The sequence below is a fragment of the Ammodytes marinus genome (genome assembly GCF_949987685.1).
Source record: "Ammodytes marinus genome assembly, chromosome: 13".
In the NCBI taxonomy this organism is placed as follows: domain Eukaryota; kingdom Metazoa; phylum Chordata; class Actinopteri; order Uranoscopiformes; family Ammodytidae; genus Ammodytes; species Ammodytes marinus.
Genome location: NC_137217.1, coordinates 19,679,631 through 19,691,881, shown reverse-complemented (window position 1 = coordinate 19,691,881; position 12,251 = coordinate 19,679,631). Strand labels below are relative to the sequence as shown.

General features: G+C 39.2%; 1 protein-coding gene across 1 annotated transcript in view; it reads left to right on the top strand.

Annotated features, from left to right (window-relative positions):
• Positions 1–5,070: 5,070 nt before the first annotated feature.
• Positions 5,071–12,251, top strand: part of tuft1a (tuftelin 1a) — a 17,495-nt gene continuing 10,314 nt past the window's right edge. Inside the window, exon 1 of the mRNA XM_080038898.1 lies at positions 5,071–5,346. Within this exon, the coding sequence (XP_079895024.1) occupies positions 5,287–5,346 (60 nt within the window). The 5' untranslated portion in view covers positions 5,071–5,286. The remainder of the gene's footprint in view (positions 5,347–12,251) is intronic.

Sequence of the window (12,251 nt, the reverse complement as noted above, 5' to 3'; positions counted from 1 at the left end):
CCTAACTAACTACAGGATAACTCAAGGCTAAATCGTCCATTGTTTGTGTGTGTTGATGGCAGCAACAAGCCTTTGGAAGCTAAACAAAAAGATGCAACTCGACACTGTTTAATTTGTCAAACTGTTTATTAAATATTAAAACAGCCGACCTGCCTAAACACTTGATAGATTTAAGACTAAATAATCATGTTTGTTTGTTGACGTTTGAATAGTGTAATCAGGTTTATAGTCTCTTGTGGTGTGTTACTGTGGGTAGTGATGCCTGGTTTGCTACTGCCAGGAGCACGACAGGAATGTGCTGGCTCATTTCAGATCTGGGTGAACTTCTACAGAACTCAAAGATGTTCTAAAGTATATCAGTCGTTACATCTGCCATTGTTCATCCCACTCATGTTGTCTAAATTCTTGGTTAACCTCTTTACGGTAAAAGGTATCCACGCCTTTATGCCTCATATTTGTTTTGTCTTCCGGCGTTTGTTTTTCCAACATTTCTAAACAAGATGAAAGCCAGCACCCTGCAGGGACATTTGCTTTCTCTGGAAGTTCTATTGAGCAATGTGGCACTAGTAAGAGAGACATTGTTTGGCCATTTTGAGACACCAGACAGACTTACTGTACCTCCGGCTGTGCAATTGTGTGATTGATCTACAAAATAACCTCCAAAAAAAGGCCCTTTTCCTTTCCTGGTTGCTTGGAATTTTCTTTTGAAATTGACTTTAAACTAATTTGTTGGCACAATGTCACACCTTCAATATTTGCTGTAGAACCAGATGCAGTGGACGTGATACCACCCCTCCCATTCAGTGTGACCAAACCTTCACACAGCCAACATGTCGCGTGGAGAGTATACCTGTTCTGTCAGACAATACCATGAGTGAACATACTTTCCATGGGTGGGATTGGGTTTCCATATCTTTCCGGTTTTCAGCTTCAATCAAACCTGAGAGCTGATTTACCAAGAGCTGGGTGTGCTGTGTTTTGTAAGCATTGGTGTTTTTGTTGCTGTTGCACACATGGTTGTTTGGAATGAACGCAGCCCTATAATATGAAAATATTTTCAATTGCCTCCAGGTGTTCCACATGTGAAAAGACAAGTCTTAACAGTCCTGTAAAATAGTGAAACAGCTTCATTCACCTTTATGAATTTCTAAATGGTCTGTGCTGACAGGTATTAAATGTGATGGCAAATGTGGTCAACTTTAAATCTTTTAAAGGTATTTTGATCTGTGTAAACACCCAGTTGGCTGAAAGTCCCAAATTCATAGAGGAAATGCAGAGGACATGACCTAGGTGTTATAGGGCTCTAATTATCGGTGTATGAGTGTGTGTATGAATGGGTGAATGTGGTAAGATATGTAAAGCGCTTTGGGGCTGAGAAAATCGGCTAGAAGGCGCTATATAAGTCAAGTCCATTTACCATTTACCATTTAATTATAGTGAATGAGTGGAATGGACCGAAATGTGACCTTTCCCTATGAGCAGGGCCGCCCATAAGGGGTAGAAAGTGGGAAAGCTTTCTAGGGCCCAGCCACTTGGGGGGCCCATGGTCTTTGGAAGCCAAGAACCTAACTAAGCTAGATATTTTTAGATTTTTAGATATTTATGTCAATATCTATTCAAAGTTGGGTGTTTACACAGAGCCGCGGCTCCGCTTACAGCCATTTAAAAATCAGTAGAAAAGCAGAAATGTTCAAAATGTTTCAGATTCAGCACAGCGGAGTGTAACTGTTTCAAACATAATCCATCCTATAAACCCTTTGTGTGCCAAATGGTGACAAGATTGGGTTTTGATATTAAACAGTTTTGGCTGGATTATATTTCCTGAGTCGTTCCTGCTCACGGAAAATACATGTAGGCCTACCTGCTACTTGTGTCTGGGTGTCGTTGTGAAAAGTATTTGGACCCCATGAAAAAACAGTTTGGGTACCTTTTGTAGTTCTTCTACATTCTTATGAAGAGGACAGGCTAGTTACTCTGTAATTTTCCTGAGGCTACAAACAGGTTTAAATTCTCTCTCCCCATAACGTACATTTTTGTGAAAAAGAATTTCCCTTTGGGTACTACACCTTCTAAAGGCTTTGACATAAGTCTTCAGGTTGACACGACCAGCCAGATTTGACCAGTTTTTCACAAACCTGGCCAATTGACCAACCAGCCGGATCTACCACAATGAAGCTGACGAGCAGCATCATCCTGTTTTAATTATTGCCGTAACCACCAAGGTCCTGCTTTCTGTATTGTTTCTAAAAATTTTAATTAAAAATAGACCTAAAAAACTTCTTAATGCAAAGAAAGACACAAGGCACAAAGAAGTTGGAAATAATTGAAGGAACAGATTTGAGTTCAAAGATTAAGAACTTTTTTTGTAATGATTTCAGTGCTTTTGCAGTGATGAGAGCAGAATGAACTATGCCTAAATGTTGCAACCAAACATAGGCCAACTTTATAGTTTTGAGGGTAGGTTGGTTTGGTTATTCATGTAGAGAACTGCCTTTTTTTCATTTGTGTGTGAAGATTTTGTTGTTGATGTTGTTTTTTAAGTGTTATTTATTTCAACAATACCACCAAAAGATTTCAAATGATTTAATGTCATGTGCAGAAATACAAAAAAGTGCAATATTTGGTGCAGTCAATTAGTGTAAATGTATCTTACCAGAAACTAGTAGAATAGAAAACGTGCAAATTGTGAAAAAACTGTTTGCTTTAGTGAATACTAAAGAAGAAAAATGTCTCTGTGTGAACTGATTATTTTGTAGAGATCTGTTCATCTGTTAAACAATTGTGTGAGTGTAAGGGAATCAAAATAAATTGGTAGGTATGCTGGGCTAAGTCAGAAATGTGCTACTATTTTAAAATAATAATGAGCCCTTGCTCTCACAAATGTCTCAGCAATTCCTGGTTGATAAGATAGTTAGTCTCTCTACAAATACATGTGTTTATTGAGGGATGAGCGCACTCACAGCCATTTGTGTGGGCAGGCCTGCCTATGAGGATCACTTTGGTACAGTGTCATCATCGTTTTACCAGAAATACATTTAAAAAATGTATGGTATCATCACACGCTTACTATGTGTCACTAGTGCACTTTTAACCCATGATCACTTATTCCCACACAACCAAAACATGAGCCTTTTCCTGTTGATTGCTCAGTTTTCTTCACTTAGATCATCTGATTGGATTTTGAAACTTCTATTTGTGTAATAGAAGTATACACAAGTGTTAACATTAACACCTACCTTAGAAATAAGACATGTTACATGTAATATTACTTTAGTAATGAATAGATCAAATGAAACAATGACTGTACTAATGTTCATATAGAAAAAAGAACAAAACATTGTTTTACAATTGATTTCCTTTTTAAAGATCCGCTCATTGGGGTGATGGTGAAATGGTATTTTGAACCAGAGTTCTGACTCACGTCGTAGTCTCAGAAGGGGATGTAGTGTATGTTGTTAACACATCTCAAAACTGTCTGCTGTCTAATCTCTGGATCAGTCCCGTCTGTGTGTCATCAACTGTGTGATGTAAACATATATTTATGGTTCATATTAGTGGTTGGTACGTGGGACACATGTTGACATAAGGTTAAGGTGTGTTTGTGTTCCGGTTGTGTGGATGCCTTAATGTGACATAACCTGATTCCATGATGATAAATAAATAAATAAAAAACCTCCCAGTCTGATATAAAAGGTAACTACACTCTTAGTTTACAATCTATTGTAGTAACTTTAAATCAACTACTTTGGAAAAATGAGAATTTTTTTTCGTAGCATCTGATGAATGTACATTTTTGTGCTTCTGTGTGTGTTTTTGCCCCTGTCCCAAATTCACTTGGCGTCCTTCCCTGTATGTCACTGCGAGCTGTTGTTTGCTCCTCAATAGCCAATAATGCCATTAAGGTCTTTATCCAATTTGAGGTCTGTGCCGGCCTGGGAGAAGCTGCTAGCAGAGAAACTCTCCTTCTGCTATGTGTTCTTTTATTATCTGTCTTTCCTTTCCTGTGAACTCGGTCCCCTCTGGAAAATATGGTGTTTACAATGTGCAATATTAATGCTGTAAAAGAATATAACTGATCCATTTTGCATGTTTCTGCCTGTTTACTACATATACTTCCTTGCTGTTGACAAGTTGCCAAGCATATTAGAAAGTATAATAGAAAGTATATTTCTTTTTAATTGTAAAAAATAAAATTGTAAAAATGTACTTAAAGGTGAAGTAAGCGATTTATTTATGTTAATATAAGTGTTAAATCGCTCTTTATTCGTGCAGTGATCACTTACATAGTGTGCACGTTTTATAAAGCCGATCTCTCAGTCACTCACTCTGCATGTAATCGGCAGATAAACTTTTCGGGATCCCACTACTAATAACCAATCAGAAGAGAGAACGCTACAAACCGGCACCCGTCACTGCCGGTGCAGTGCAGAGTGACAGATGGGTGAATGTGTATGCACCTACAATGGCGAAGCAGGTAAAAATCCTTCCCAATGTCTGCTTTGATGGTTTTTATCATGTTTTATCGCACTTATGAATCTGAGATGATGCTAGATAACTCACTGCTTGAAGACCACAGGTGACGTGGGGACGAGGGAGGGGACTGCTAACTGCAGTTAGGTCTATACAAAAACCAAAGACCATTAAAATGTGCCTGAAATCCTTGAACTTGATACCTTGTTTTCCATTGCTTTGTCAGCTAATAGCAAACACTAATCTAAATAGTTCAGTTAAACTTTTTGAATTAATTATGAATTGGTAAACTGATCTGGGGGTTGGTCAACTTCACTGTTGCACACCTTTGAAATAAGCGTTTTGCCCCCAGCATAAGATCAACACTATTAGGCCTATGTGATGGTCATGATGTAAAGTTTCTGGAGCCTATATTGTCGCACACGTTGCTGTTTAAAGTTGACCTGTAACAGTCATCTCTGACTCCTCCCCCCACAGCCATTCCCGTGGCTGTTTGCTTCCCCAGTTCCCTATTTGGCTGTTTCGGTTGGAATGTGGGCGTGTTAGGTTTTTTGATGACGTGAAGAGAAAAGTTCCTACAATGTGCGCAGAAACGAGAGAGAGAGAGAGAGAGAGAGAGACATAGACAGAGAGACAGAGAGAGAGGAGGACTCTGACACGAGAACACACCGGCCCAGAGACAGAGGACATAAGCAACTTCTGTGGAGAGAGCCACCGACAAGATCCTCAACGGAACAACCTTTCGATATTTACTCTTTAATTTATTAATTTATTTTTGTCAGTGTGCGTAAAGCATTTATTACATTTCTATCAAAGATGAACGGAGTCACGAGAAGTCTGTGCACATTTGAGGACATCAAAAATCAAGAACATGGGGTAAGTTACGATGTTCATCTTCACATAGCCTATGTGTCGGATTTCTTGCTTTTGACTATTCGAGGAATATTATTAGCCATAGACCTACTATGTAGGCCTATGGCTAATAATAACTCGTAGACCTATGTGTGTTCATCCCATGTATGGATGCACTATAGTGAAACAAGAAATCAACCAAAACAACCACTAAAAGTATATAAATCTATCAGGTTGCATTTTTTTGATCATTTTACAGTTTTCTTAATTGTATCAGGTCTATCTCTTTCTTGACATGCTGTGCTTAGTTTTGTATGGCAATAGGCTGCAGAAGCCCTGTGTGATGTTTGGGATTCCTCGGTTTTCATCTGCTCTAAGTGGTGCATTTATCATTAAGTATATGGCCTTGTAGTAATTAAAGTATTAGCTCCCCCCTCCTCCACCCTGTCCTCCTAACACACATACACTGTAAAAAAAAATACTGTAAATTTACAGGATTTTACTGGCTACCTAATTGCATTACTTTCACAGTAATTTCACAGTAATTTCCTGTACATATTTTCACAGTAATTTACAGTAAATAATTCACAGTAATTTACAGTAAATAAATCACAGCAAATTACAAGGAAAATACAACTGCATACAGTATATTCACAGTTACCATGCCCATGGAATTACTGTGATTTAGCAATATATAGCTGTGTTATTACAGTACCTTGCAGTACATAAATTACAATTAATAGCTGTGTTTTTTAGTTTTTACTGTGAAAGTAATGCAATTAGGTAGCGAGTAATTTAGTGTAAATTCACAGTTGTCGTACCCAAATACTGTGATATAGCGATATACTGTAACTTCACAAACATGCATCCAAAGTAAAAGGAAAACAAAGAAAACAGGCAATTTGTTCAATTCAATATTTATTTACACATTAATACATTTAACTTTTTCAAACAAGTTGGAAGTACGATTCGGAGAACCTTATAATCTGTAGAAATAATTACATTTTTAAGCCTAAAAATCTGAACTTGTGTTTTTGTGACGTAAACATTTGATCCAAGTAGTTTTGTTTTCACATTAACTGATACAATATAATTCTGTATGCAAAGTGGTGTAATGTTTCTGTGTGTTTCACAATTTCAAGCACATTTCAAACCTTGAAAACACAACATTTTGAATCAAACTTTATGAGCATGCTTTCAACTATAAATGTACAATAGTTATTCATCCTTCCCACTGAGTAGCAGTTCGGTTTGGCAGGGCACGGTAACCCATAGGTCTGAGTGGCAGAGATCCCAAATCAACCTATGGCAGCTGTCACTGTGACATGTGGTATGCCATTTAATTTCATATGCCACAGGATGTGCTGTGCCCTGCCATTGTAATAATAATTTAAAACTAGAAAATTCACGGACATTTTAAAAGTGCAGGCCCCCCTAAGGTCAAAAAATAAATGAATCATGGCTGACCCCTATGGTCCAAGAGGCTTTATTGTGGTGCACCATGATCTGTACGTGTGTTTCTGAGCTATGGGTCTCACATTTGTGTCGCCCCCTATATGGATTGGGCTTTAAAAGCCTTGGGAGACATGCTACCACACATGTTCTGCCATTTCCAGCAAGTTTCATGATGATAGGACCTATGTTCAATGAGTTATGGCCAATTAGCTGTTAAGCCCAGCCCCTGCGTAAACGTGTTGGTCAATGGCAGCCATATTTTTCAAGATTAGTAGAATAGCTTGCAAAACATGGCCGCCATTGACCAAAAGATTTACGCAGGTGCAGCTGAGCTGTCTCTGCCCCACCCATCCCTTCCTTTGCATAGAATGTTTAGTAGTTGCGTTTTGATTTCATCTAAGGTCGCCTCTGGCCGCGAAAGCGGGGCTGGCGGTCGGCGCCGGGGGGCTTGCACTTTTAAAATGTCTGCAGAATTTTCTAGTTTAAAATTCTTATTCTATCTGCAAAGATTGGCGAATAGGAAATACATCACTGTCATTTCAAAAGCATGAGAGACAACAGAATAAACAGATCGGCCATTATAACAACAACATGGACCAAAGAAATGTAGCCTACACGTCTAACAGCTAGATCTGGCTCGTTAGCACCTTTACATGGTAGACGGGTTTATGCTGCACGGAAAGAATATATACAGTCTATGGATCAGAGCCGTAGATAGGCACTGGCCACGGCAGCAACGTAACTAGTGACATCATATTAGTGGGACACAGTGTAGCCAGCTGATTAATTAATTGAAGAGGAAAAACACCACATTTACACTTTTTTCTAAACACAAGACACATTTTACATTGATATCCATTCAAAGTTCAATATTTTCCGTAAAAGTGTGCTCACTGCCTACATGTGGATTAATCAGTCCACGTCCTTTCTTGACTTTGGAGCCCGTCTCTGGGTTGATGCTCAAGAAGCACCTGTGAATGAACCAAGAAAACAACTTTCAGTTTTACATTGATATATATTGCATAATTTCAAGACAGATGGAGTAAACCTTACACCAAAGAAAGAAGTTACGGGCACATCAACAATTAGGGGCTGCTGTTCATCACAGAGATGAAAGACAATTTAAGTCAATGTACTTTTTTTGGTTCAACTGTAGCCTTAAAGTAGCTACGAGGAACTTTGGCATTTGAATTTGGGCTTTCTAGCTCGTGCCGGGGGTGCAAGTGTCAAATGATTAGGGCGCAATATAGTGCATGTCCGTGTGTTGAAAGTGTGAGGGCACAGACTTTTTTCGTCTCTGTGAGAGTGGTTAGTGACTCTGCATCAACTAATGCTGGTCAGTGCCATACACACCTGATTGCAATGAGTTGATGCAGTGTCAGCTAACTACTCTCAAGGAGCTGAAAGATTCTGTGCCCTCACAAAAAGCGAATGAACGAGAGACAGCAGTATGGATCACGATGAGGTAATGTGTTTATGTTGTTGTAAATTATGACTATATCAGATGAATAATGGTCGTCTGATGATGATGAATGAAGCAAAGTAAACCTTGTTTTAGTACCGTTCATTCACTTAAGAGGAATTTTTTTTTTTTCTTTGATGGTCCAGCCCCGTTATCAGCCATATGACGATAAATAACTGTCTCAAACAAGGCTCCCGCTCCCCTTCCCTTACCTGGAGGGATAGGCTACTCAAATCGCATTGCTGCGCTACACTGAAATCTGCAACCAATACGAATATGTGACAATAGGGCCTGCATGCGCAAGCCGAAAATCGGACTGGGTGTGCGACCAGACCAAAGGCATTAATAATACTAAATAAAAACTGCTTTCTTTGCACTGATGGTGTTGTTTGCTGTTAAAGGTAATTTATGATCATCAGAGGAAAAATAAGACTTTTTTAGAGATATTTAAAAGAGTTCTTCGTATCCGCTTTAACTAGAAAGCACTGTGGGAAACCCTGCAGTACAATATTCATTTGAGTGTTAAAATACCTTTGGATAAACTCCAAAGTGGAGGGGCCCTCCTCCGGGTACTGCAGGTTAAAGCAATAATGGCTTGCAAGAAGTGCAGCTACTCCATTGCCGAAGGAATGGTGTGGTCCCACGACAACCTTCTGACAGTTCAATGCTGAGCATCCATGTGGTTGGCTTCTGCATGTCACCTGAAAAGAACAGAGAACACACATGCAGAGCTGTTGTAAAGAAGTTGGGTGCTAAATGAACAAGGAAAGAAGTTTCAGCAACCTTGAGTATTTTCACAACTGGTTACCCACTTATTGATAATTGTTACTGATGTAATTGATTGTCTAATGGACAACTCAAACAGAAAGCACTAAAGAATATAAACAATATGTTGTTTCATATTGCATCGTTAGTGCAGACACATTTTGCAGGGACTATTTAAATCATATTACTGTTGTGATGTTATGTAAAAAAATTAATTAAATAGAGCATAAGACATTTGAAAAATATTGAGATATACTGTATATTGTGTATCAAGATATAGTCCAAAAATACAGAGATATTGATTTTACCCCATATTGCCCAGCCCTATTACAATGTATTGATATAATAATATTTGTAATACTGCACAGTTTTAAGCTAACAAGTTTACCTCTGTGCCTCTCTGGCCAGAGAGTGGCGAAATACAATACGATGGCGATGGCTGCCTTCAATAGATGCTCAACAAAACACCTGGGAACAGAGAAAGACACATTAACATATGCCACACACACACTTAAAATGCTATAATAAAGAATATCTCAGAATGAATGTGTGGAGTCAGTGCAACAGACAACACCTGCTGTGTTCATTCTAATAGCATCACATTAAGCTGCCTGAATGAAAGCTCAACTAGATTCAGATAAATTTAAAAGGTGGAAAATTAACGTATCTTTTTCAACAGTCAACTGTGCAGCCTGAAGGGGCCTTCACACCAAAGCCATGCTTATTGGATTTTTTTTTTGTTCATCTCTCTAGTGTGCTGGAACATAACGGTAACATAGTGAGTGTGTGGTTTGGCGCTGATCTGCTGTAAGCACTACATTCACTTCAGGTGTGTCGGCCAGAACACCACACACATTTCAAAAACCGTGAAAACAGCAATAGCCAAAAGCACATAACTAATTTGAGGTGACGTTTTCTGCAGTTACAATCCGCAAGTCGCGGCCGTTAATCAGCGTGCATAAAGCAATACAATCGGCCATATAAAACAACGGTTGGAAAACTCAGTGTACTTATTATAAAAGTGATTCATGTAAACTAAGTAGGCACATTTCCACGGTAAAATAATAATACTGTGGCTTCTTGCACGCTCCGAAAACTTGCAGAGAGGAGAAAAAGTCAACTTCCCTGCAGACGCTCTGACTGACTGATGTCACCGCCCATCAGAGACAAATATAGGTTCTGATTGGCCAAATCACCGTCAACGCACATATGATAGGAGTTACCATCTGTCACTCATACTCACTCAGTCGCTATGGTCACTACACACACACACACACACACACACACAGTGCTGAGGGGTGATAAATTTGCACACCGCTGGCAAATACACAAACAGCAAATCAGCATCATACTAAACACAACAGCATTGTGTGCGCAGCAGCAGAACATAAACAGGGCAAGTTAGAGACAGTTAAGGCTTTTTCACACCGCCACGCGGTTGCCCCCTCCTTACCGGAGGACTCCACCCGAGAGCCCGGCGCTGAAAAGCATCTGCTGCCGCGGCGGCAATGACAGCGAGGGGCTTCGGTAATCATACACGAGTGGAGGCCGCCAAAGTGGAGCTAAAATACCACAACCATGATCCAAAATAATGTCGGATCATTTAGTTACTGACACGACCAACAAGCTGTAACAATATTTTAGGCTTCAGGCATTTCAAATGTTGAAAAAACAACAATGAAGCTAGCCTATGTAATTCTCATCAGACAACACTGCTGGGGAGGACGTTAGCAAGCTAGCTAACCAATGTGACACGATCAATCCAATAACTTGTACCTCACATCAAAAAGTCGAGCTAAAATAACCCAGTGATCCAAATGAATGTTGGTTAATTTACCGACAAAATCAACAGTATATCAAGTCAACAATATTTGGAATAAAAGCATATTTTAGGCTTTAGAAACATTTCAATTTTCATAAAAAAATTAAAATATCATGGAAAAAAATGTACACATTCTATTTTCAGACTAACTGTTAACACATTTAACCACAATCATTTAAGATTAACCACCTATTAATGCTAAAACTGAGAGGGACTTACCTTATCAGTGAAGCTTCTTCTTCCTCTGTCTTCACTTGGCGCCGAATGAGCTAACTGCTCGGTTACGGACGGTTAAAAATTAAAAGTCGCGGGACCTCCCACAATGCAGTGCGTCAACGTAAATTACTGTGTTTTCACAGGGAATGGTCTGAATACAGGATTTAACTGTGAAAAACTACAGTAACATGTTGTGAAATCCTTGTAATGCAAATATCACAGTAAATAACAGTGAAATTTGAAATTACTGTATTATATTGTGAACATTACAGTTAGAGCCTGTAAAGTGATTTTCACAGTAATTTATTGTGAAATATTACAGTTAAATATTGTGAAATCCTGGTAATTATTTACAGTGTAGCCTAAAGGCAGCCGCAGGGAATTAGTCCAAATAACATCTGTGGCTGTCAAAGGTGCTTTCTGCCCGCATCATTTAAGGGCTTACAGTTGCAGTTGTGACAGACAGTCGAGGCTGCTCAGTAAACAAACCTGTAGAGGGTGTTCAAAGCTTTGCTTAAGTTGTGCAGTAGGCCTACTGTATGTGTGCACCACCTGTTGCGTGAGAATTAACAAAAAAAATTAAAGGGATTAAGCATCACACAGCACACACACAGTCAGTTATTGACTGTGTGTTATTATTCAAATCAGCAGCAACAGCAGCTCATGTCACATACAGGAGACTGGCCTCATTCTCTGTCTGTCCCAGTGAAGGTTTAATAATTGACCTTGTCTGAAAGAGCACTGTGAACTGTTGACACACTGCTCTAGGTTTATGAGGCTGCCGAGCAACCCAACACTTTCACCTTATCAGTAGCCTCCTGCTGAGTTCAATAGATCCACTGAGCTCTTGTCAGATTATCTTCTCTGTTTGTTCAATCCAATCCCACTGAGTACAAATAGAGTAGAATTTGTGTCTGTGGTTTAGGGTCTAGATGTACAGTAAGTGTTGTGTAACTGTACAACAAATGTACAAAGGGCAGCTCACACACCTAAAGAAATTATTATAAGGGTTGAGGAATGTGCACTGAAGCTGACACTCAATATTTGTTCAGCCTCTGTTGAATTGACCGCACATTACACTTTAACATGCAACTGACTGATAGCACATTTGCATCAACTTCATACAAAAAAACCTATTCATCTTTTATCAGAGTCAAATCCCATAGTCAAATAGCAACCCAGCTCCAGCTCCTCCAAATAACTGACTGA